The sequence below is a fragment of the Phaethon aethereus genome (genome assembly GCF_964289735.1).
Source record: "Phaethon aethereus genome assembly, chromosome: 12".
Classification (NCBI taxonomy): Eukaryota; Metazoa; Chordata; class Aves; order Phaethontiformes; family Phaethontidae; genus Phaethon; species Phaethon aethereus.
In genome coordinates, this window is record NC_138588.1 from 19,471,289 (window position 1) to 19,496,234 (window position 24,946).

A 24,946-nucleotide genomic window follows, 5' to 3' on the forward strand; every position below is an offset into this window, starting at 1 on the left:
AGACTTTTGGCTGTTATGTTTTTAGAGCACTCTTGAGGCTTATCAGTAACCAGGAACAAGAGATGTGTTCCACCAATGCAAAATAAATCAGTGCTATGAATGAAAAAGGGGCTTTTGTGACAGAGCAGGGCATCAAAGTTTGGAGATGTCTTCTTCCTCCTTGTACATGCCTGGTTTGTAGATCACTCCTCTGTTGCCTTCGCCTCCCTTTTTGCAGCTGAAATAAAACAAATGTAATAAATAAATACAATTCCAATGAAGGAAAAGCACTATTGATTGCTTAAAATGGTCCATTATGTATGCATGAGATTATTTTTCTCTGTACCACTGCAAATGTCACAGTAGCTTATTGTTACAAATGTTTCAGGAGAACACATTCTGTGTGGCAGAGTCAATGCTGATCACAAAGGGATCAGTCTGTAGGAAAGTTTGTAATCTTAGTCTTTTTTCCAGCATTTGGCTTCTGTGGCAAACAGTCTGGCTAAATGATCTCTCGTCAGTATAGATTTCTTCCCCTTTAATGATGTGACCTTTGGGAGAGCTTTTTCTAAAACTTCATTCCCCGGGTCTTGTTTCACTTACTGTTCTAGGAAAAAATGAAAGGATTTGAAAAGCAATAGGAGCAGCAATGCTAGCAAAAAGAACAAGAAAAAGAACAAATGGCCATTGAGAAACAGAAAAACTGGCTAAGTCTGTTATCGACCCAGCCTGCTTGTCCCACTTAGTCTGGAAAGGGATCCTCATTTCCTAACTGTTTGTGGGAGCAGTCAGTACCTAGAGTGGAAAGTGGTTTTGTATTTTTCCCCACATACAATTCCCTATTTCCTATCCTTTTATCTTTTCAGGGTTTACATAAGCACTGTCCCAGTAATCATTGTTTCGTGGAAAAACAACCTTATATGGTTGCTTTTCACAAAAACCAACCATTCCTAGAATGGCAGAATGGTGGCCACTGTGGCACAAAGGTTGCAGCAAGTAGAGACCTTTTAGCATTATAAACATATTTTGCTGTCAGTAAAGTTGAATTACTTTGGAGTATGTGATACAGGAGGAATAACATCTACAGTGATAAAAACAAATCAAGGCTTGTAGGAAGAGACCATATCTTATAAAAGGTCAAACATTACCAATTCAAAAAAATGTGTAAGGTTTCACACACAGAAGCACTTCCTCATGTCAGAAGAAAAAATTGGTTTGACTTTTTTTCCTGTGATGTGGCAGCCGGACATCTTACCTTTTCCTCTTCAGTAGCCAGAAGGCTACTGCAAGAATGATGAGAACTCCCAGAATGCAGACTATCACAACAGAAACAACAAAACCTAGAAGAAGAGGGAAAGCATACAAAACAGTTAATTTCATTTACTTGAGAGGAGGTTAGTCTCTAATCTGTCCTAACATTTTCATTCTGCATCTGTGACTTTCTTACAGCCTGTTTATACCACTTTGCAATTATGGAATGGATAACTTTGCGCAGATGTATACTGGAAGGTCCTAATCCCACAACTGGATCCACAGTTCACAATGCTGTGAATATAGACACCCACTGAAGTCAAAAAGCTAACATGCAGGCACAGGCGTAGCAGATGAAAAAACTCTTTGGAATATAAGAAGAAAACCAAAGAACTGAGCCCAGGCAACTAAGGATGTTAAATTTGATGCCTTTTGTTTTTTCGAGGTAGAAGAACAGTACTGAATGTGGACAGCTGAAGAGTGATGTGCTTTGCTGTTGAGAACATTGCGTAAAGGCATCTAAGCAGGTAAGAATGAATTTGGGATATTAGTATGAAGAACCAAGTGATCTCATGTTTGCATTGAGATCTTAAGCATTATCATTATAATGTTATCTTTGATAATGACTTTAATATGTATTTTTATCAATGACAATATTTTTATTTATTTTGGCCTTCCCAAAGATCCTGAAGGTAAGCACTGTTTTCTTAACTGCATTTTCGTAAGTCATTTACACATTATTTTTTGTATTTTATCAAATGACTGTTTCTTTCTAAGCAACATCAGAACCCTGTAAGAGAGAGGCTGACATATTTCAGGTATTCCATCTAAATATTTTCTCTTATTAAATCAGCCGTTGAGAAAATAAATACAAAACCTGGGGTTTAACCTTATCCCGTTTAACCCATTAAATGCTTTATTAATTTTAAGTCCAACTGAACAGAAGAAGTGTGCAATCCATTGAGTTGAAGAAAAACTGTATTTTAAAAAAGGGGGAGTTTTGTAAAGGTGTGTCAAACAGACAACAAAATATAACACCAGATAGATAATTGTAGCAAAAGAGCTTGTAGTTTGAAGCACAAGGGTAGGAGGCATTTCTGTTTGATGAGACCTTCTTGCAAAATTTAGTTAGATAGTATTTCAGCATGGTACTATAATCAAAATTAGACACCAGTTCCCATTTAACTTGTGGGCAGTGGAAGATTTGAACATTGCAATAAATTTCAGCTGCATTTATGTGAAGCCGATTCTATTGGAATAGACTGCTGGCAGGCAAAATACATTATAAACATGTTTGATTTTTGCTGAATAATCCTTTAAGATTAGAGACATTGTGAAATACTAGTATTTGTTAAAAGTAAGCATGAATTTAGATTTTAATTATTGGCATCAAAATGCGGATGACCGAATGCGTCAGTCATTTGCATTTTTGATACAAAAGACACCTCAGTGGCCCCATCTTGTGGCGTCTGTGCTCAGGTGAAGATGGCTACCCTCAGTCTTGACACTGAAAAGGCAGAAATGTTGCTCTGAAAACCTGCTTAGGTAGGGGCCTGGGGTATGCACAACAGCGTTTCTTTCCCAAATTTCTGTGGTTGCCTGGCCCAAGCCACTGTGTATGATTCACTGGCCCATACCACTGTGTATGCCCTCTCCTTTCTTCTTCCCTTCTTAATAAGTGTGCTCTGTTCTGACCTGTGGTACACCTGGCTGCATCAGGCTGGGCACTGGCAGCCAGCAACCAGGTGCACTTTAATTGTGCTTTGACAGGAACCCTTTTTTTTCCTTGCTCCCCCCCTCCTTCCCCCTTGAGGTGAGGGGCTGCACCTGTGAGGAAGCCTTTGTGACTGTAGTAGGTGGAATGTGAGATTACAGGGGTGATGAATACCTTTTCTGAAATGGGTAGAACATTTTTCTATGGTTCACTGATAGAGTCAATGAGCTTCTGTAATTAAATGTACTTAGACTGAGTGGGGTTTCTATTAAAGTAGCACTGAGTAATACCTTTCGTAGCCATAGAGACCAGTTCTTGGGTGAGAACAGCAGGATGGGCAATAACCCATACAACTCTGGTAGGTCATGCCAACTTTAAAGATACATTGAAAATGCTTTTATAGCTGGTGTCACCTCTGCATGGGAGCCAAATAATGTGGCTGAGCAGAGGGAGAGCCAAATGTTATTCTTGGCACTGGTTCACAGCAACAATTTTGAGAAAGTCACATCTGGGTCAAATTTTCCCCCAGAGATGGAAATAATAATGCTTATGCTATTTCTGTGAAGCATTTAGAGATTCCTGGATGAAAAACATAGTATCTGATTATCAGTTACTGGGATCATGGGTTCTAACTCTCTACCTTTTAAGTATTGAGTATGATTTACAGAGAGAAGGTAGTCAGATGCTGAAAGGTCAGCTTAAGAAACAGATGGAAAACTGCACTTCTCATTTCTAACTGACCAGCCTCGCTCAGAAAATCACAGGCTCATAGATGCGGTTAGCAATCGGCAACATACCCTTGCAAGTCCCCCAGGTACTGAATCTTGACAAATTGAGAGGGCAGAAAAAGTAAAAGTTGGATCTCTAGGATTCCACAGTAAACTGGTCTTAAACAAGGTAGCTGCTCACTCCAGAACTTCTTTTACTTCAGGAAGTGTTTCTGCAAGTGGCATTGCTATAGTAGATTGTTTGTGCATGGGTTTAAGAAAGACCCTGCAGAGGATGCCTTACAGTCTCAGAAACGTGGCAGCCATATTGCAAATCCTGATTCAGCTGTTTAAAATCATTGTACATAATTTGATTTGAGCAGAGATTTGAAGAAGATTGCTAAAATAGCCATTATGGACCCAACTAATTCTCTAGTTGGCAGCTGGTGTTTGAGATTGGAGGTTTGGGAAGGAAGTCTTAACCCTCTTTCTTGTCATATAAGAATGCAGCAGGGAGAGGGATATTTCTAGTTGGCCAATCCACAAAAGCAGAAAAAGGACTGACATACTGTAGTTCCTTCCCTTTTTCTCTATTTAGCCATCTTTTAGTTTACTCAAAATATTGTTTGTGCAACTAATACCAGTTTGTTTGTTATTATGGGGCTATTAAGAATGGTTCATGATTTGGTAAACCTCTAATTTGCTTACATATTTTCGTTAGAATCTAGCAACAAGAGAACTACTAGTGTAGTTCTCATTTTAAAATGAGATTAAATTGAGGCATTATTCTATAACCATTATACTCTGCAAGTGGTGGCACAGGGTTGGTAAGAGCCATGAAGATAGAAGAGAATATTATGATTATGGCTTTATATAGTATACAATGAGAAATCAATGAACAGAACCAGCAAAATCCCAAGTGTGACTTGTATATGCCCCTGCATGTCAGTTGCATATAGTCACAGAAATAACTTTTGTCTAATGCAAAGTCATATTACAGTCAAGAAATGAGCTTTCCACTTGTTACCAACATAATACAAACAAATCCATTTTCTTAGCTGATAAACTGGTAGGGAGGTTGTTCTTTGTTCTTGACTCTGAAGCAATAGGATTAAGGTTATTACTGCAGAGAACTACACTTGAGCAGAGATTGCAGGGGTTCTTCATCATGCATAGCAGAAAGGTATTCATGGCCTTTCAGAAGGGGAAAAATCTTATTTTTAGATAACACGTGAGCTGGTGCAGACTGATGCAACATTACAGTAGCCAACAAGTACTCAGTATTTTGTTTTAGACCTTGAAACTGGGCTCCAAGCTATGAACAAATTAAAATGAGAAAAGAGATGATTGAGACTTCTCTCAGCCGTAATTCAAAGCAGAAATGGTAGCTTTAAATAGAGGAAAGATATAACTAAAATAAACTAGCAATTTCCCCTGCTAGTAATAGGAAAGACGATAAGATACCTTTAGCAGCAAATAAGCAAGAAGGTAAATGGAGAAATGGCAATGAAAGCAGAAAAATGCTTTAGCTGCTTGACTGGAAAGAATTAGTGTGGATGCTTACAGTGCATTGCACTGTAGTCTCAACAGGCTTAGGGACCTTTTTTTTTGAGATCTGGAATGAATGTGTTCCTAGGTTCCAGACTGAAGATGGGAGATGAAAACTACTCATCTGTCTTTGGGGAAAGTCACTTTCCTAGGCCTTTATTTACAAACTGGAAGCCTGGTACAGACAGGAAGGTCCTTGAGAACCTGAGCATCTTTCAAGATGCTCAGTAAAAAGTACAAAGTCATATAGTGATGACTTTACTCACCAGGTGTAACATCTTCGGCTCCTTAATCGTATGTTAAACAAAAGTATATGTTATGCTGTTTCTCTGCACCTCAAAATTGGGAAGTAGCCCATCTCTTCTTAAATCACTGCCCCTGCTTCTGTGCTGCAAGTTAAAATATTTGTTTTTCTAGTCAGTAGCTTTCTGCTGAGTGTACAGAAATGAGAAGCTGAGGTAGCCTGGCTCCCTGAACTGCACTGAAAACTGTGTATTGCCTTTAGCACTGTAGTCTGCCCTTCTTCATAGACCTGGTCCATAAGGCTTTTCCTGAGGATCTGCTATGTTAACTGCAGATAGAATGATTAATAAAATAAAAGTCAGGAGACGCAGCAGTTAAGGAGATGTAGCCTTTGTCGCTGGAGCTCTGGAGATTATGAAACGTAGAGATTTAATGCAGAACTGGAGAATGGGAAGTCATGGATTGTGGTTCAAGCCATATAGTCAGCCCACTTGGAATTGTTAAATATTTTTTACTCCAGTAAAAATACAGGGAAGTGACAATCTAAATCATTACAACTCAATGAGAGAAATGTGTTTAAGTAGCAAGGATAGTAGCATCAACATAGTTAAATAATTAATAAGTTATGTGCAATAATTCCAGAGAAGGCACTCAAAAGAAACTTCATGGTACAGTTATGTCCTCTTACGGGAAGCTTTAGAAAGATTTTAAAGTGTTTCCATGAGAACTGAAATGGTCCGCAGCCACAGAATGACTTTTGAAATTGTCTCTGGGTTTTCTCTCAAAGATGGAGATTAGCTTCAAAGAAGGGCCAAATGCTGCTGGTGCTCCACACTGTTCTCGTTGGGAGTTTTGATGCAGCTAATCTGGCAGAGACAACCAGCCAACTTTTGGTAACAAATCTAAATCTCTAAATCATCTTTGATTTCAGAGAAGTGTTTTGTGTGGGATTTGTTTTGGCTGATCTCAAATTTTCACTTTTCTCCTTTACGGCTTTATATTAGAAAAGATGTATTATGAAAGGGGCTGTCTGCAGAGGGGAATGGCAAGAACAGTTACTGCAGTATGCCTGCAGGGAGAACTGTTCCCCGCAGTGGCTGTTGCGTGAAATTTCCCAGTACAGACAACTCCTGTGTTTTCCATTCTTTCATCTAAACAGTGAAGAAACTAGCAGGCAAAGTTAAAATGATGTGCTAACATGTTTTATTAATTTGAAAGTTTACTGCTTGGCCAATCTTTTTTGTGAAGTATGCTTTTTCTTTTAAAAATCTTTTAGTCTCAATTTCAAATAGTGTAGTGGCTTGCCTAGATTCATCTGCCTTCAGTGTATGTGCCAGCTTCACAACTTGTTTGCAAGACAACACAGAAATTGGAACAATACATTTTGCACCAGCAGTATACTCAAATGCCTTACTGTGGGGCACAGCTAAGCTTCTCACCACAAATGCAGGTTTTTGTGGAAAACACCCCCCCCCCCGCCATGCATTGTCATTGTGTAACACTGCGTAATTAAGCTTTTAAATCAGTTCTTCCTCGTAAGATGGCAAATTTTTTTCATTCATTTATGAATTACTTTTATTTGTCAAGTTTGAATTCCTCAAGGACCTCTTCTGATTCTGTGTAGTTTCCCAAAAACAGTCTCCCCCAAAGGCAAAGTTGTGATTCCCTTTGATTCCCTTCAAATGTGTGGTCTGCATAAAAACAACCCTGATAGTGCTGAGAACCAACAAGTGTCACTGGTGAGACAGGCCAGCTCAAGCACTTATACTGACTGAAACAGCTCAGCTGGAGAGAACTGTTTAATGTTTAGAGTGACAGCAAGTATTTCTGCTAAGCATGACGAGGCCAAACATGTCTTCCTTCTTTTATGTCCTTACCTTTGATAAGAAGGGTTGCAAGGTTTGCCTGATACCCATTGTGGAAAAAACCCTTCTTATAAACTCTCTTAATACCTTATTGTTGTACAGTTGCCTGTGCAACAGTACAGTAAGAGAAGAAAAGGGAACAAAGTGAACTGCAGGAAAATGAGATTGCTGTATTTTTGTAGCGGTACAGTGCAACAGGATTGCCACTTCCATATTTCAAGTTTACACAAATCACTGCGCACTGTTTCTTTGCACAGAAGTGTTCGTACGACTTACCTTCACGGAAGGAGATAAAAACCAGTCTTTCATGAAATTCCTGAACGTTTCGGAAGTTATCGACCATTTCCAGGGGTTCTGGGTCATCACTCTCTGTGCAGTACATGGCTGTTTCCAGTGCCAGTAACTATAAAGGGAAGCACTCTGTTCAGCTCCCAGAATACAGAAAAAGCAATGCCAGTATGTGATCACTGAGAGTGTGTGTTTGATTGCAATGGGGTAGTCAAAGGGAAGAGGATACATTAAGTATTACTTAAGTCTTGCATGGCCTGTGAGACCAAATACATGCAGAATAATGTGTAAACAGTGTGACATCTCCAAACCCATACCTGTATTTTGTTTATGTCCTGAGAAAACTAATCCTGCTTAGTAATTATCCACCAGGAAAACTGGATGGTAGGAAACATGGTGGCCCTTTGCAGCATGTTCTCTCTAGCACAGTCTAACTCCTAAGCACTACTAAAAGCAACTTTATGAAAGAACTCTCTACTTTGGTAAAGGCGTGATTTGGCAGAGTGGACAGAGTTAAGAATGGACTTTCATAGCAAGGAGCATGCAGTAATTTGATCAGAGATTTTGGTAATAACATTTTTCCCCTGTGTTTATAATTAGGTGAATCAGAAGATAGTTATTGGGAGTTTTTTAGTCTATGTGGCCACCTAAGAACAAAAAAAGTTAATTAGGTGAGCGCAAAAAAAGTGAGTTGGAGAAAAGCCAGGGGATTCAAAATTGTCAAATAACACATCACATGCTTTTTAGAAACTTAACATCTACCCAACCTCTCACACCTAAGTCAGTCAGGATCAAAGTAGCACTCAAATACTTAGTGAATAGGGTTCAGACATGAAGCCTGAACAAAAATGATCTGGAAGTGACTCATGGAAAGACTCAAAGCAGGGGTTAAGGACATAGTGAAAACAGAAATTAGTCTCACTTGACTGTGATTTTCAAGCTGATACTATACCAATTGCTATGCAGTTGTCTGTCCTTTTTTTATTCTGGTCACCGAAAATGTGCTAACTACAAATGTAATGGGATATTGATTTATGTCAGTTCTGTGCTGTTCTTCCCACTTAAAGGATTTTAGCAATGGTCATCTTTCAGTTTTACAGGAACATAAAAGAAATCCCAGAAACGAGAATATGTGTTTACTGTTCTTTAGCAGACACCATCAGGAAAACACGTGCTGTATTTAAACTTGCCTGCTCTTGTGAAATTTTAACGGGGTGTCGGAAAACTGTCCAGAGAACGCTAGGGTAGCAAGGAGGAGTTGTCAGGGATCCTTCATAGCGATAAAACTCATCCAGTCTGTCAGGAAGCAGTTCTCGAATATTGAAACCAGGGACTTGGACCCTTTGATCTAAAATAGGGGATTCGTGTTAAATGCTGCATCATTACTACACAGGTAGTGTACCAAGTGAAGTGAATTTGCTTTTCAGTAAGTAGAATGCTTTCAGTCGTATCACTAGGAAAAGAAAAATACATTTTAACAGAGATGATCCCAGTTTAAAAAGGAATACAGCTTTTTAGGTTTCCTACAACAAAGATTTCTAAGACAAATCTTGTCTTAGATACAAAATCAGAATTCTGTAAGATAAACTGTGGCCATGTTAGCCAAAAAAAACCACAACGCACAAGAAATAAGGCCCAGTCAGAAACACGTGGTGCATGCTAGCCATACACTCTTCACAGAAATGCACTGCATTTGTAAGTCTTTCACAGTTTGTGACAGGTTTGCCTGGACTTCTGGACTGTTTCTTCAGCTGGTTTAATCCCTCTCAGGGTGACATCTGATACTCTTAGCCATTCTCAGTCCAGTGCAGGCTTATAGCCACTCACCCTTGTATTTCACGTTCTGGAAGTGCCTGAAGATCTTTTCATAGGATGGGTTGAAGAGTCCAATCTGTAATGAGCAGACTGTTAGCAGCTATGCAGATCACCTCCGTCTGAACATGAGTCTTTGCTTCTGCACACAGCAGACAGCAGTATTTGATGGCCTCTGTCATAAGGCAAGTGTCTCCACTGTCCAGCTACTCGTATACTAGAATGGCATAAGTACTCTTTGTACTCAAAACATTAACACTATCCTCAGAACCCCAATAACGCTTTTACTCTCTCCAGAGCTATTAGAGCTGCTTTATTATAATGCTATCTTAACAACTGTAGTGTAGACCTCATGTGCAGTTGAAAGGCCCTAATGCCCTTGCCTGTTCAGTACGCTGTGTGAATGAAGAGAAACCATTTCCTCTGAGAACATTGCAGACGTAAGTTCTCAACTGACAGGCTTCTCAGATCATCTGCTGGTTTCTAGTTAAAGCCACATTTTTCCACCCACAAACATTTTTTTAGTCTGCTGCTCCTCACAGTGCAGGAGGATAAAGAATGACACTATTGGGTACTCCAGGGCCGTTGGCAAGGGCTATAACTCAGCTATCAAACAAGACTGTGTTTTTCAACTGCTACCAGCAGTTTTTCAGTCTAATAATCAATGCCTTTTTTATGAATTCTTTAGAGTTGGTGCTTAGCAACTCCTCTGACAACCAGACATAGTAAACTGGTGTCCTTAGATCAACTGTAATAGCCACCAGCTGAGTTTTTCAAAAGCCTAATCTCCATTGTTCTCTTAGTTGATTTCTAAACACCATTGGTTAGAAATAACCAGAATCCCAGTATTATTCCCTAGCATAATATACTACTCTGACGCTTTTCAAAGCTGCAACTTCCAGATGAACTGAAATTTAGCACAAAATTATTGTCCAAGTCTTAGAGCTGCTAGGAAGTGAGCTTGGATAATATTAATGAGCATTAGAGCTTTGTCTGCTAACTAGAACATTTTCACTTTTTTGATGGAAATGTGAAAACCTGTGTGTTTTCAGGATTTTTTTTCTGGTGCAGAAAATCCTCACATTTAAAAATCATCTTTATAGTTACCTTATTGAAGAGTTTTAATCCTCAAGAAAAGGGAGAATTATATTTATACAAGCTTCTAAAAATTTTTCTTTGAGATCATTATTATCTTTAATTGCTTGTATGTGGGGAATATGGGAAAGCTGTCCTTCTGTCATCTTGAAAAGGGCACTGAATTTACTTGTTTACTGTAATCTGTGATTCAAATAAGCTGAGAAGTTTGCGACCTGAAGACTGTGGTCAAATCCTAATTACATACAGTGGCCAAAGCCAGGGTTGTGTCTGTGTATGCCTCTCTGCTGTGTTAAAACTGCTTCATGCTACAACAGGCAGTTTTGAGTAAGTAAGCTTGAAAATCACTGTTGTCTGTTTTTTTATAAACTCTACCAATCTTTAGTTTGTAAATGAATGCAACAATTGATTAACATAGCTGAAGTTAATTTACTGAAAAACATGAAGAAATACTCAGAATTCATTTTCTTAAAATTTGTTGCTGTTCATGTATGTGCTGCTGGAATCTGGCCCTTCTTGTGAAAGAGAAAAGGAAGAACCTTTATTCAGCTACAGCACCGTTAAGTAATCTAGGTAATTTTGTATGTTAAAGGCCTCTCATGACTTACTGATTAAAAGCAAAAAAAGGTCCTGCATCCTACCTCAAGAAGAACAGCCAAAACCGCCAGTCCATCCGCTTTGTCCATTGCTGATGTTATGTCTGGATATTTCTCAGAGTTATAATGTACGATATGCAGCTACAAAGAAGGAGACACTATGTTATGGTAACATCTGGGGCATGCTCACATTTCTGTTTCACAGCTAAAAAGGACCAGTGCAGCCACCTTAGGCTAAGACAATACAACGGGATCCTTCAGTGATTTCTGGGTGTAGTGGTAAGATCTTTTTAGAGAAAAGTAAAAGATCCTGGAACTCCCACTCCCAGCCCTGCTGTAGCTGAGTTCCCACCCCACCACCACCCCCCGCCCACCATAATGGGGGGCGAAAGAGGATCAATCGCTTCAGCTTCAAGGCATCTTGACTGTAGTAGTAGTAGTAATTTTTTTCTGAAAAAGTAACCCCTAAGCACTCTTGGGGCTCTCCGATATTTAGAATGCAAACCCCCGTGTTAAATTTACCTAGAGAAGAATCGGATTCCTAAAGTGCTGTTATGGAAGCAAGTTATTCTGACTGATTTCCCTTTTACTCATTTTGGGGTCAATATCTGATTGGCACTGCTTTTCAAAACCTATTCCCAAATCCATCATGAGGATTGGAAAAGATAACAAATAGTTCTTCACTGGATAGAAGAAGGTAGACAGAGAAGCAATGTTGTGCAGCTAAAAGATATACCTGGTTTACAGAGAAGAACCAAGGTGTCAAATATCTAGCAAATTGCTTGAAATTACTCAAGTGACCCAGTGCCAGCCCTGAGTTTAGAACCTAAATTCAGTCTTCCTGACTTGTGGCATTTTTGTGAAGTACATCTGAGTCCATCCTTTTTGCAGTGCACAATGCATTATTATAGTACATACCCAAATCATAAATACTTGGGTTAGAACCTTGCAGCCTTTTACAGTCATGTACCCAAGATAAAGATCCCACTGAAACAATGGGACCTGCCCAGCCTTTGTTTCTTTCCCTGACCTGAGCTTGTCTTACCTCTGCTGCAAAGTGCTTCCCGCTGACTGTGTGCTCTGAGCCTTCTGACTTGTTTCTGTTTCCCCAGTGTAGGTGAAGTTGAGATGCAGTGTATTCAAATGGGAGGTTTCTGATGCACATAGTAGGTGACAGATACATTTTCACTGTAAGCAGACCAAAACCAGATGGGAGCAAACAATACCACAGCTTTCAAGCACAGGGCAAATAAAAATACTGTGTCTAACTATATATTATGTATGGAGCATGAACAAAGCAGATTCTTAACTCAAATCCACCTCAGTCTGTGGTGTGAGAAAAATGCTGTAGTTGTCTTTAACCCTTTCTAGGCAGTTCAGGAGCATTTAGAATATACCCCTTTTCTGTTTTCTTAAACTAAAGGAATTGAATGTAAGAATTGTTCTTTTTTCTCCCTGAAGAATGCAAAATTATCTCAGTCTTCTTGAAGAGACAGTTATTAATGTGTTGAAGCAAAACTTAGGTTCACATGCCTTCTTTCAGTCCCCTTTTAATGGTTGAAAATGGCTTAATAAACTAATATGTCTCATGGTAGTTTTACACTCTTGTTACAATGAACTCCTCTGCCACTTAATTGTATATTAGGAGCATATGGCAAAACCAAATAACCTTCCCACTCCCCCTGAAATCCAGAGTATTGATGTCAACCAGCAAGATAATCACAGCCCTTTAGAACTAGCATTTCCTCTCGACATGCTGGAGGGAAACCTTTGTATGCATTACCCTCCCTTCTGCTCACTAATGCTCTGCAGTGTGGAAGACAGGCTGGGTTATTTATTTTTGTGTAGAAATTGCAGTAGTAATTCTTAATTCAGCAGAAATGGAGTTGTTCACTTGAGAGGTTTGGTGCTTCATAAAGCAACAGTTTTTGTAAAGATCAGAGATTTCTTTGCAATTTATTATTTTCCAGGGTGAATACAATTTGTTTCTGGAGTGTCCCAGACATGCTTTGCAGGGGAAACATGGCTCACAACCTTACTGAAGGAACAGCTGCAAACCTATGTATTTTTATGCTAGTGCTGAAAAGGTTTTTTTGAGTTCTACTGTTTTCAGTCTACCTGAAGTAGTTAATTGTATTGGGATTAGCTGGCTGGTGAAGTAGGAATGATTGATACCACAATACTAAGCATCCTACTGATTTCTTCTCTAGTTATAAGAGGAGGTAGAAGCGGATGGTGTAATAATAACTCTAACAGAGGCTAATTTTTCATTACTCAGAGCAATTAAGGTTTGTATCTGAGTGAGATTTCTATTGTGGGTTGCATGTCCCCTGCTTTCTAGCAGGGCACTGGCTTTAGAAGTGAATTCCCATTTTTACTGGGGGGGATATGTTTTTGCCTTGGCTTTCATTAGCAAGTAGTCGAACTTCTTGTTCTAGTGGCAAGATCTGACAATGTTAGTGACATAGGCTCTAGGACGAATTTGCTTTTACCTGTGTGACTATTACGTGAAGGACAGGCTCCCAGTGGTGTTATTTTATCTCCACCTGCTCTCTAGCACCCTTAAGGTCCCCAGTGACAATGTTTCCTTCTCTGCCTATTGCCTGTCACTTACATCAGCCTAATACATCCACCTGTGATAGTACAGTCTTTCACTCAGGGCAAAGAAAGGCTCTTAGGAAAAGAAGGTTCATAAAGAAAAGGTGTTCCAGCCGCTCCTAGTCTAAAGTAATCTGGTTGTGATACAGAAATTAATCAAGAGGAAAGCCAGGAACCATGCCATTAGAGGCTGGCCCATGCTGAAGAATAGCTTACAGTGTCCTACAGTGCCTGTTTACCCCACTGAAAGAGTGAGAAAAAGAGAGATGTTTGCATGTTGGGTATCTTTGAACCAAACATGCCAGAGAAGAACAGAGGCAGAGGCCATTTTATAGCATGGGTTCTTTTGATGCTCATGCAATAGAGGAGGATACAAAGAAGGACAGCCTTGTAACTGTTCTTTTTCCTATGTCTTCAAATGTTTCAGGAAGGAACAAAAAATGGTGGACTAGCTTACTGGTATTGTATATTGTGTCAATATAGTAGACCTTTATGAGACTGCATCTTCTCTGCTGTTACCAACTGTACTGACACTTTGATTTAGTACTACAGTGGAGAGCATGTTTGTATGCTATTTCTAATTATTTTTCTGTCTTTTTATCTGTCTGTCTTGCTTTGCACTAAAGAGGTTTCTATCTCAAGTCAAAGGAACAGAATGGTGCTCCTAGGTTTTTTTTTCTCCTTCCTCCACCTCCCTTATGTAATTCAGCTGAGCTGCTTTAATTAGACTGGAATGTCAGACACCCATTGCACCCACATTTTATGAGCTTATCTCTTTTTAACAGAATCACAAAACCTATTTCTACAGTTTCAGAGCACTCCAACCAAAGCTATAAGAAAAGCTCATGAATTAATTTTGACATGCCTAGAGTTTATTTAAAAACCACAGTCAATCTGGCTTACCGTGAATCCATTTGTACTTAGTACATTCCCAAGTTTCCCTAGCCTGTTCTGTAGATGTAGGTATGCTGATGTGAAGGCTTCATCATCACAGTTTAGTTTAATCTGATAATCAAAGTAGTTCACCCATGAAATAAAAAATCACGAGCTCCAGCAACTCCTTCCTTCTCAATCCCGTGCTGTCATTGAGCTCCCTTACCTGAATGACCATTATTGGTCAATGTAAACTGGTCAGAGGAGGGCACGTTATAGCCTATGAATTCTAAAGGCAAGAGATTAGAATCATACTGGAGAATATCTTTGTGGAAATCTATTGGCGATTGGAATACTCCTCCACAAAATGGGTATTTCTTTGGCCAGGCCTTCTCTCCATCAGGACCTGTGTAAATTAACAGAGACACACATTTGTCAAGCCTTAACTATGCAATTAATATAAAACCTCCCCTGTTTCAGCCTTCACCCAAAATCTGGAAAAGGAGCCTTTTCTGAATTTTTAAGACTTTTTTTTTTTAAACTTTATTTCATCTTTCCAGTGTGCCATTAGATAGAAAAGGGCCAAATGCCAAGAAAAATCTCCCAAAGAGACACTTTAATGCCCCTCTATTTTTGACAATCTCAACTGCTGTTGATGTTACACTCTTGGGGAACTGTAGGCCTGGTAGTTTACCAGGTTAGGCCTGCAGGCAGCAGTACCACAGCCAGCCACAGTGCTTCTGACCCTCTCGTGACGGTATTGTCTCTCTTCAGAGCCCACAAGCGTGACAAGTAGTGTTTGGATATGTGACAGTATTTGGATTATTTACTGACATGAATTACTTTTCCCTATGGAAGTAACAGGCATATGCACAGTAACACAGCTATTCCAGCCTTCTGAAGAGAATTGCTGAAAGAAGTGACTTCATGTTGACAGAGGAAAGTTTCCATACTTTTCAGTACACAGAAAGCCAGACCTTTATAAATTTTTCCTTACTGTACAAACTGTCTGGCTCTATCTAGCAAGACGGCATAGCCCACAGTGAAAAGCTACTTTGCAGAAATGGAAGGTGTTATGATAATTTGACCTGCCATAACTTGCTCAAACTCTGTCAAAACTTTTCTTCATTACATCTTTTGCCCTATGCAGAATCTACAAAGAATAGATAATATCAAGAAATTTTTAATTGTGCCTTTGATTTAATTACACATTAATAGCTAGCAGCTGTTTGCAAGCTGTAAGCTGAGACCATTTGGATTTAAATACCAGATGTGGTACTTGCAACTTGTGTTTATCCTTGACTCTGAATATGCAATGTGATTCCTTCTAAGGCAGGATGGTCTTTTGGGATCACCCAGCCTCATCTGTATAACGCAGGCCATTGGACCTCCCTGGATTAATTTTTACTTCAGTGAGGCCATATCTTTCAGAAGGGAAAACACATCTACTCTGCCTTTAAGCATTGCAGTAAAAGATACTTCATTAGTGCCCAATGGATAATTACTCTCCTTGGCAGCTTACTTTTCACTGTGAGTTTGTCTAGCTTTGACTTTGCTTAGATAGTGATTGCTTTTAATCCTTTGCTTAGAAATTCGAAGAGCTTCTTGTTAGCACACTTTTGATCCTCATAGAAGTACTTGTAACATAGAGGACATAGTTTCTCACTTCTTTTAAATGAAACAGATTGAGTTCCGTGAGTCTTCTATTTAGAAGCTTGTTTTCCAAACCTGTAACATTGCTTGTGGCTTCTTTGAAGTCTCTCCAGTATGTTAACATCTTCCAAGAATCATGAATGCCAGAATCTAGTGTTAGATTGGGCCATCAGTGGCAAAGGAAGTTCAGATCTTTTCTGAAGGAAAATTAACAGTCAGGAGAATATTATTAAAACACACTTTTTAATGTGAAAGACAGTTTCCAAGGATATGGATAGTGGAAGTAAATCTGATTTAAACATAGTGCATGTGGCGGAATTGGAAAGTTCAATTCTGGTGCTTGAAGACAGACTTACTTCCTTGTTAAAGCTCTTAAAGATTATTCAGGACATAGGTTAACACATGACATTGTTTGCAGTGTGGATACTCAGACTCAATCAGTGCTTTTCAGTATGAGTAGGCTTTGATGTTACTGTTACTTATGTCTTTGATGCCACTTTGCTGCCAATCATGTTAATTTCTCTCCTCTTAGATTTTCATGGTACTATCGTAAAGTTATTGAAATTCTTTTTAAAATAATAAACGTTATGCCAACATTATAGAAGACTGTTTACTGTCTTCTACATATTTTTTGGCAAATAACAGATCCATCCAGAAGAGCATAAATTCCATACTATGGGATATACACACTCAAGAGTATTTCCTAGGAAAATATGTATCAGGATATAGCAGGACGTTATAGTTTCTTGAGGTTGAAACTAGATGTGCAAGACAATGACACTGAAATTTAACACTTTCCAGGGAGCTAAGACTACAGCAATGTCAGAAAAATTGCTGAGAAGCCTTTATGGTAAAAAGGCCTCAGTAATTTTAAAAGGTTTGGGGTTTCTGTGCACAGATAAGATAGTGAGTTTGCAAGAAGACTTTAATTTATTACATGTCATAGGTTTGGAGACTTGGTAATTAAATAGGTAATTTTTAATTGATGCATAAAATAGAAGTCTAGTCCTAGCCCGTGGAAACCATGTCATGAAGTACCACTCACTTTTGCAGTGCTATGTTTGGATGAATTGAATGCCCTTAAGAGTTGGCAACAGAGTATGGGAAGTTCCACATCAGCATCAGCAGTCCAGAAGGGAAACTTTTGTCTTTTCCGTAAAATGCTGTAGTTATTGCGTCTTTAGGCACCTTGATCTTTACTAGGAGTTACCCTTTTCTTGACATAAATCTGCAACTCACAGGCCTCTAAGCTACAGCAGTTTTTGCTTGTTCCTCACTCCCGCTCGATCAAAAAAACCCCAACCAAACCAAACAAAAACCCTTTTTTGGTACCAAACCAGTTTTTCTAGAAATTCTGCCTTTTGTCACATAGTCTTCCTAATTTCAGTGCCTCAAAACTCCTGTCTCAAAGAGCTGAGCTCACTGCAACTTGGGTTTGCATATGTGAAATTGAGATTTCCATGGTAGATAAACCACACAGCTGGAAGGCATTTCTCAGCTAGCTCTGCTGAAAAAGAATGATTGATTGTGAACCAGATTTTCCTTTTTCGGTGCCAGTACATTCAGATAAACTCAGTGGAAATCACATTGTGTTTACAAAGGCTCTGTCTGATCACTACTGAATAAAGAATAGCACGTAGGTGTATTAAGATTGGCCTGTACTACAAGTCCCAAAATGTATTAACATAAGAAGTATTGCAAAAATATCTGAGTAGTTAATTTTGGTGACAACATTTGTGACAAAGGGAAAGACCCAGGCATCTCAGACAATGTTTGCTGCTATGAGGATCCCGTCAGGACTGTGTCAGCAGAGCAATAATTGTGCCATGGGCCTGTCCTACCCACCCAACACTACTATTCAGCTGTTAGAGTGAGCAAATTAAGATATGGAGCTGTTGGTATGGGTGGAAGTAGGACGCCTTCTACTTCCATCACTCCCAACGCAGCCATGAACACTCCCTGCTGTAGGGAGTGCCAACTCAGGTTGCTCAAATCCAGCTTGTAGGCTGCTGCAGGACAGGTCCATAAGTTTCCAGGACCATGTGTCTCTGCCACGCTGTAAATAACCCTGAGCCTGGCTGTGCCCTCATGGCTATTTTATAAAAGATGTCTGTAAATAAAGTAGTAATAATTCTTTGCATAGTCTTGCTGCCCAGCTGCACAGTGAGCTGAGCAAAATGCCCTCAGCACTGTGGCTGCATGCGTCCATCGTATCACCTCCGTTGATAGCTTTTAGCTTTCCATGCCTAAGCCTTCAACCAGCCCCGCACCCTAGCGCTGCTGGTGATGCAGGACAGGAAAAACAGTGATGTCTGCTCCCAGAATGTGTACACTGGCTGACTTAAAAAAAAGAAGAAAACAGGCCTATGAGACACCAGTGTTGCCAACAGACTTTTGCTCTGATGACCAATTAATATTCACATTGCTTGAGATTCTCATGGTGTATCCCAGTTCTCTTGATCTGAAGTAAACTAATGTAGTAAAACACATTGGGTCTGTAACACAGGGAGTGTCTGTGGTATTTTTGCAGCCAAGCAGAGCGCACTGCCCTGTTTTCAGCCAGCTGGAAGCTGTATAGCTGCCGTGAGCCCAGGGCGGAGTTAGTAGTGAAGGCTGCGAGTCCAGGCACCCTGCCACAGTAATGTGACCGCACGGTTTCCATTTTGCTCAGAGCACAGGCAGAGCTCAGTCACACCATTCTGTGTACACATATCCAATATGTGTGTATTTTCTGCATACATGTCCAGAGGGAAGCTTGTGAGGTAGAGGAATTGCCAAGGCGTGTAGCTGTTCCTGCTACTCCATTCAAGTGCTGTATGAGAAATTCTGGGCATGTTCCAGTGTGTTCACTAAAGCTGGCATTTCTTAAGGGGAAGCGGAGGGATCTTAGCACAGGTTCTCAGCACTTCACTGAATTGAAGAAGAGTATTTGGCAACAGTAAAACTAAAGAGTTTGCAAGTTCAATTAGCCTGATGTCTGTTAACAACAGTTCTTGTTTCTACGTTGTAGCATGAAGTTGCCTTCTCACATTCTAAAGCACATTAATAATCCTGTTGGCACTATTGCTTTAAACTTGGCTGTAAAGCTAGTTTTCTCCATTGTAGCTACTTGTCCACTCTCAAGGAGTGATTGTGCTGCTTTGGTTTCATTCCAATTTCATTACGTTAACAGAAGCAGAAAGCTGGAATCCAAAGAATTGAAGCCCAACTCTCCAATTCTACCAGTTCTCTTCTGGGGCAGAGGACTTCAGGCCTGCACCTTCCAGCCACACAGCAACATTGCCAAAAGCTGCATGCACATGTTGTCCTGAGCTATGGTTCATCACAACAATTATTTTAGTTCTTTAACTGAAAAATCTTTTCTCAGGGTACACTTCATCTACTTTGTCCATTTTACAGAAGGTGAAGCAGCCCATCAGAGGACACAAAGCAAGCGTCTGTCAGAGGGGACTGAGGGCTCATACCCCAGCTGACTGACCTGTGCTGTTTCTTCCAGGCACTTTTTCTTGGGCAATATACAAGAGTAGCAAAATCAGGAAGAACAAATAGCATTGCTGCAGTTTGGCTAAGGAAGAGGCCAATAAAGAGGTTTAGCCTTTACATTTATTGTGTCTAATGCAGTAGTCTCCATGATAGCCAAGCCAAATGCTCATTTCTTTGGAAAGCTTGTGCTGAAAAGGGCTGGTCACATTCAGTGTCATCTTGCTTTACCACTGTGCCCTGAGCTGCTAATGCTATATCAACATTCAGTTTTACATATTGCTGTGCTGAACAAATAGAACTTTCATTGACAATCAGCACTCGGATTTCCTCTGCACCCTTAATCTTGTACCTTGACCCTCATCTTGACATTAGTCTGCACTGTGATTATAATGGCTTGACTTCCTTTCCTTTCCTGTTGACTTAATTTTAGTGGGAAGCACTGCAAAGTGTTGCAGGGATAAAGGTAAATGGTGGAAGGTGTAGGCTGCTGCTCTCAGTAGGAGAGTATGGAGAGGCTCTTTTCTGGCTGACTGCAGTCTGTCTAATCGCTGTTTTTCTCTGTGCAGACTGATGTTCTACCTCTGCTTTTTTCCAGGTATATGAAGAGAACTATTCTGTACAAGTTCAGTTGCCACTTTAATTTTTTTCAAGTTGCTTTTATATGTTTTTTCTAGATATATTTGAAGATCAGTGGTTGAAGGAAAAAAATAAGAATCTGTTTTGTGAACCTTCTCTCTATCTTCCAGTACATGTTAGAAATCAGACTGCAGTATGAAAGCGCTTAACAGGAATTGATGAAATTGGGCACTGAGAATAACATACTCTGAAATAAACACTGGTACCCAAATTCCCAGAAAGAGAGAAATAACTAATTTAAAGAAGCATTACGCTGGGAAGGAGGGCAAAACTTTGACTTTGATGGTAGTAAAAGAAGTCTTGCTTTCCTTACTACCCAGCAGGGTTAGGTTCATCTGATGGCTGCTGTCAAGGTAGAAAACCCAGGCTTTTGTTATTCAAACTGTGCCAAGCCTTTTTTTCCTAATGAGAATGTGAAGTATATGTACGCATACTGGCAGTTAGATTAATACCTATAGCCATGCAGCTGACAGTTTTCTTTTTGCTTATGTGACATGAGTCGGGTAAACTGGAGCACAGCCAAAGGGAGCAGTTATTAGCAGCAAGTTCAATCTCAGGTTCTTCGTGTTGTCTTGGAGCAGCATCAAAGACTTAAGAACAAGAATTTTTTGCTTAGATTCTCAGTACTGCCTACTTCTCTGTGGGCATGTGGCATATAAAACACTAGTCTGAATGATGAAATAACTGGCATATAAAACGCTAGTCTGAATGATGAAATAACTGGCCAGAGGATTTGATCAATTAAAATAAAATCTCCAGCTAATTCTTCTTCCTGAGCAGCCATCAGATCCTTCTGGGTTAGTAGCTGACATAAAGGGCTAGTGTCCAAAATAACACTGCTTTCCTGAATATCATTTATTCTACCTTGTCAGTGCTGGGATTTTCAGGGAGCTAAGTCTCCAGCAACATGATACAGCTGACTTGCTGAACTCTGACTCTACTTAAAAATGAAGACGCATGTGGGTAGGGAGGGGTGTGCTCTTTGCAGAAATAGGCTGAAATGTGCTGCTGGTCTGTGACTGATGGGGACACAAAGGGCTTTGGGGAGCCTCTGCAGTTGTAGGGCCAATCTTAGTCTGCTGAAGATCCTGTCATTCTGCAAGGCAATTTAGAACACGATAACTAACTTTCAATCACCCAGATGTGAAAGCTGATGGATGAATAACAAATTTTAAGACAATGGGCCAGATCCAAACCTGGGTAAAGATAGTGAGCCCAATAGGTTCTCACCAGAATACATTTGGCGTGTTGTCCTTAAAATACAGAACAAAGTCACAGCTTAGTATATACAAATTAGTACTTACCAATATAAGACCATTTTGACCCTGTTTAAAGGCAAAGGAAATATTACTGTGAATATTTGAAATTGATCTTACTCTGTAAAGAAACAAATTGCCACTTAAACCCATGTACTGAATTTTGCAATACTTTTATCTATCTTTCTAGCCCAAGTTGTTGAGCAAAACATAGATGCTTTCAAAGATTATGAACCCTTCTCACCCAAATTATAACTAGAATTATCTGTTTCTGTGATCCTGCTCATAGGGCTTGACTTTCTTGTGGTCACTTAAATCCTGGAGTGAAACTATTGTCAATCTTTTTTTTTTTTTTTGTGTGTGTGTGGAATAGCCACATACTCTGTACGTAGGTGCATCCCTGATTTTTTTCTGTTTAGGAAACTAAGGAGTATAAATGGCATGTAGCTATAATGAACCCTGTCATGCCTAGTTGAGGAGTTTGACAAACATCAGTGGATTGCCAGTTGCTACATTGAGAAATGATGGACAGTCATTTCTGTGTAGCGGCTCTGGAATTTGCCAACTGAATCAGACAGGAATAGATGGACTTTGAAAAAAGGGAGTATGATACATGAACCAATGTAACTCAGAGAACCCTGGAGGGTTGAGTGAGTGTTAAAATGATCAATATTCATCTGTTGCTTAAGGCATTGAACTTGGGAAAGTGTTTCTGCGTGTCTTTGAAAATGTATTGACTTATTAAATGCTCTTTTTGAAATTTTTTTTTTTGGTCCTGAAACCTACTTCCAGTCATTAAGTTTGCTGTCTAATTACAGATGCTTGTTCTGACAGACCTGAACAGTTTTGGTTATCAGGCTAATGCAGATCTTTACTCTTCGCAAATTTAATTTTATTTCTGCTTAGAAAACAGTCCTGAATTATGAGTCTTGCAAACACTCAGTGTGCCTGTGTGTGCATGCATGCAGGCAGGCCAATATTTATCCTTACATGCACATGTCTGCTCAGTACATGATTCTTGGCTGCATTTCTTGTGCTCTGAAGTGTGGTCACAGATGCAGCTCTTCTCCAAAGAATGTTGTGTGAAATGTTTGGGATTAATTTTTAGAGAGATGTGCAAAATAGCTGCACTTAGCTCTTTCGTATTGATATGTGCTGGGAACACTAAGCTCTCTGCTTCCAGCTTGTTAGGACCAGTGTGCCTTGTTCTTTTACGCTGGGATTTTCAAAATGAGGTCTGTGTAATCATCCTGGCTGAAGTCCCCAGGTTCCTTGCATAGAAGAATTCATGCACTGTCTTAGATTTCAAGATGAGAAACCTCATTCTCCCTTCCCCTTCTTTCTGCAGGGGATTATGTCTTACTGAGTTTTTTTGGAGGTGCTTGTATCCTCTGGTCTGCATGTTTTGTAGGTAAAACTTGCATGAAGATAGCAACTGACTGTCAACAAGTTTTAGAAATAGCCACATCCTCATCTGAGCAGGATTTGAAGAAATAGTGGCTTAACTACAATAGCTACTCTCTGCTCATGCTCATACTGCCCATTAAAATGTGTACAAAGTGTCAAAATTATGATTTTTATAACCTAGAACAAACTTAAAACAGTATATTTCAAAGATTTTAAATATTTTGGGCGTTATGGCAATTGAAACAAAAATAAATGAAAGCTTAAGGTCTTTTGCCACGTAAAATTTTCCTTCACCTGTGAGCATTTTAACGATCTGCAATTCACAACCATTATGACTTTACTGATGAGCACAATAACAGCAACTAGTGTAGGTAGGGCTGAGGCACATTTAATGCTTATTTCATCTAACTTAGGAGATGAACAGATGACCAGATGGCAGAATCTTCTTGCTTTTGTCTGCATGAACATGTAGAGCTGCAAAAGTGATTTGATGCCATCCTCAGACTGTGAGCAAGGTTGCTGTTGCCCTTATTCTACTTGATAATGAAATGAGGATGAGGCAGACTGTCACATCTAGAAGGTAACTCTCAACAGCTCTGTACTTGTGAGCACTTTCCTGCCTCTTTGTTCATGCTGGGGTGAGTGCTGATGAGTAACACAGTTACGTGCCCATGCATGACAGAGGAGGTTCCTAGAGCCAGTGTGTTTGTTTCACTGATAATATCCAGGGAACAAATATGTTTCTAATGTCACTTGGGAGCTGGGAAAGTGGGAATGGTTTTAGTTGTGATAGTCTATGGTAGTTGTGTCTCTGACTTGGGAAGATGTCAGAGGCAGGCAGATGCTGTAGCTCTTACCATTTAGTGGTGCTGTGTGCCTAATTCTAAGACAGGAATTCTCCAGCATTCCCTTCAGGACGTATTGTAAGACATATCTTTTTGACACATGCTTTCATTTCCAAACCTTCTGTGTTGTCAGAGAAAACACCTGGAAAGGACCAAGCTTTATTCTGTTATTCTGGAAGGCACCAAGCTCTAGGAACCTCTGCCCTTTCAGCTGGGAGATTATGCTAGAGAATACAGCCATTTTTCAGAGGATATATGCCCAAAATAAGAAGGTGGCCTTAAAAGTTTGAATTCCACCACTTATGTAGCTCATGCAAAAAACACACTAAAATGCTTGTCTTGGCAGAGCTCTGTATGAAGCTGACTGCTCTGGATTACGCTTGAGCCTTCAGGATTTTCGTCCCATGAATATATGCATTGAGTAAGTCCTCTCACACAACCCTTTACAATGATTCTCACTCATATCTTATAATCACACTAGCTGGATTGTAATTAGCTTGAATGGATGAAAATTGATTATAATCAACTTGAATAGATGAACATTAACTCCTAAAAAGAGAGTGGGTAGTGCTGACCTCCTGAAACTGTTCCTTTTTAAATATAAGAGAATGAGGTCTGGTATATGGGGCGCTTCACAGGGATTGCATTATTTTCCTCTGGTTTAAAAATAAACAGGGCAGGGGGAAAGGTGTGATGGTTCCACTAACTCTGAGAAAGGCCAGTCTCTGCTTCGTTCTATGAGGTCACAAAGCAAGGCATACTGAGCATGCAAGAAGTCTGTATCGCAAACTAAATCAGAGGACAAATTTCTTTTTCCTGTGTATATCAGAATACCTATTCTGAGAAATTGAAATGAGGACACTAACTCCAAACAACTGCAGACTGCAACAATATACAACTTTGAACATGCTGTTGAAGTAGTAATAATTAAAAGTGTCTGTTTTTTGCATACATTAGCTGCCCTAAGTTACAAGTGACAATCAAATAGAAAGCTGAAAGACTTTACCATTCAACGGCGCTTGCACTGAGAGTTGTATCTTCAGGAAGAAAATAAGCACAGTAGCGACTGTGACTATACTGAAGCTCTTGGCTGACAT

General features: G+C 39.7%; 1 protein-coding gene across 1 annotated transcript; it reads right to left on the bottom strand.

Moving 5' to 3' along the window:
- Positions 1-132: 132 nt before the first annotated feature.
- CA12 (carbonic anhydrase 12) lies at positions 133-24,946 on the bottom strand (the record flags this gene model as incomplete). The annotated part of the gene is made up of 10 exons (XM_082005081.1): positions 133-217; positions 1,235-1,319; positions 7,584-7,710; positions 8,786-8,943; positions 9,423-9,486; positions 11,144-11,239; positions 12,144-12,286; positions 14,796-14,975; positions 21,646-21,666; positions 24,856-24,946. The coding sequence occupies 10 exons, from the start codon at positions 24,944-24,946 to the stop codon at positions 133-135; spliced, it is 1,050 nt and encodes a 349-aa protein (XP_081861207.1).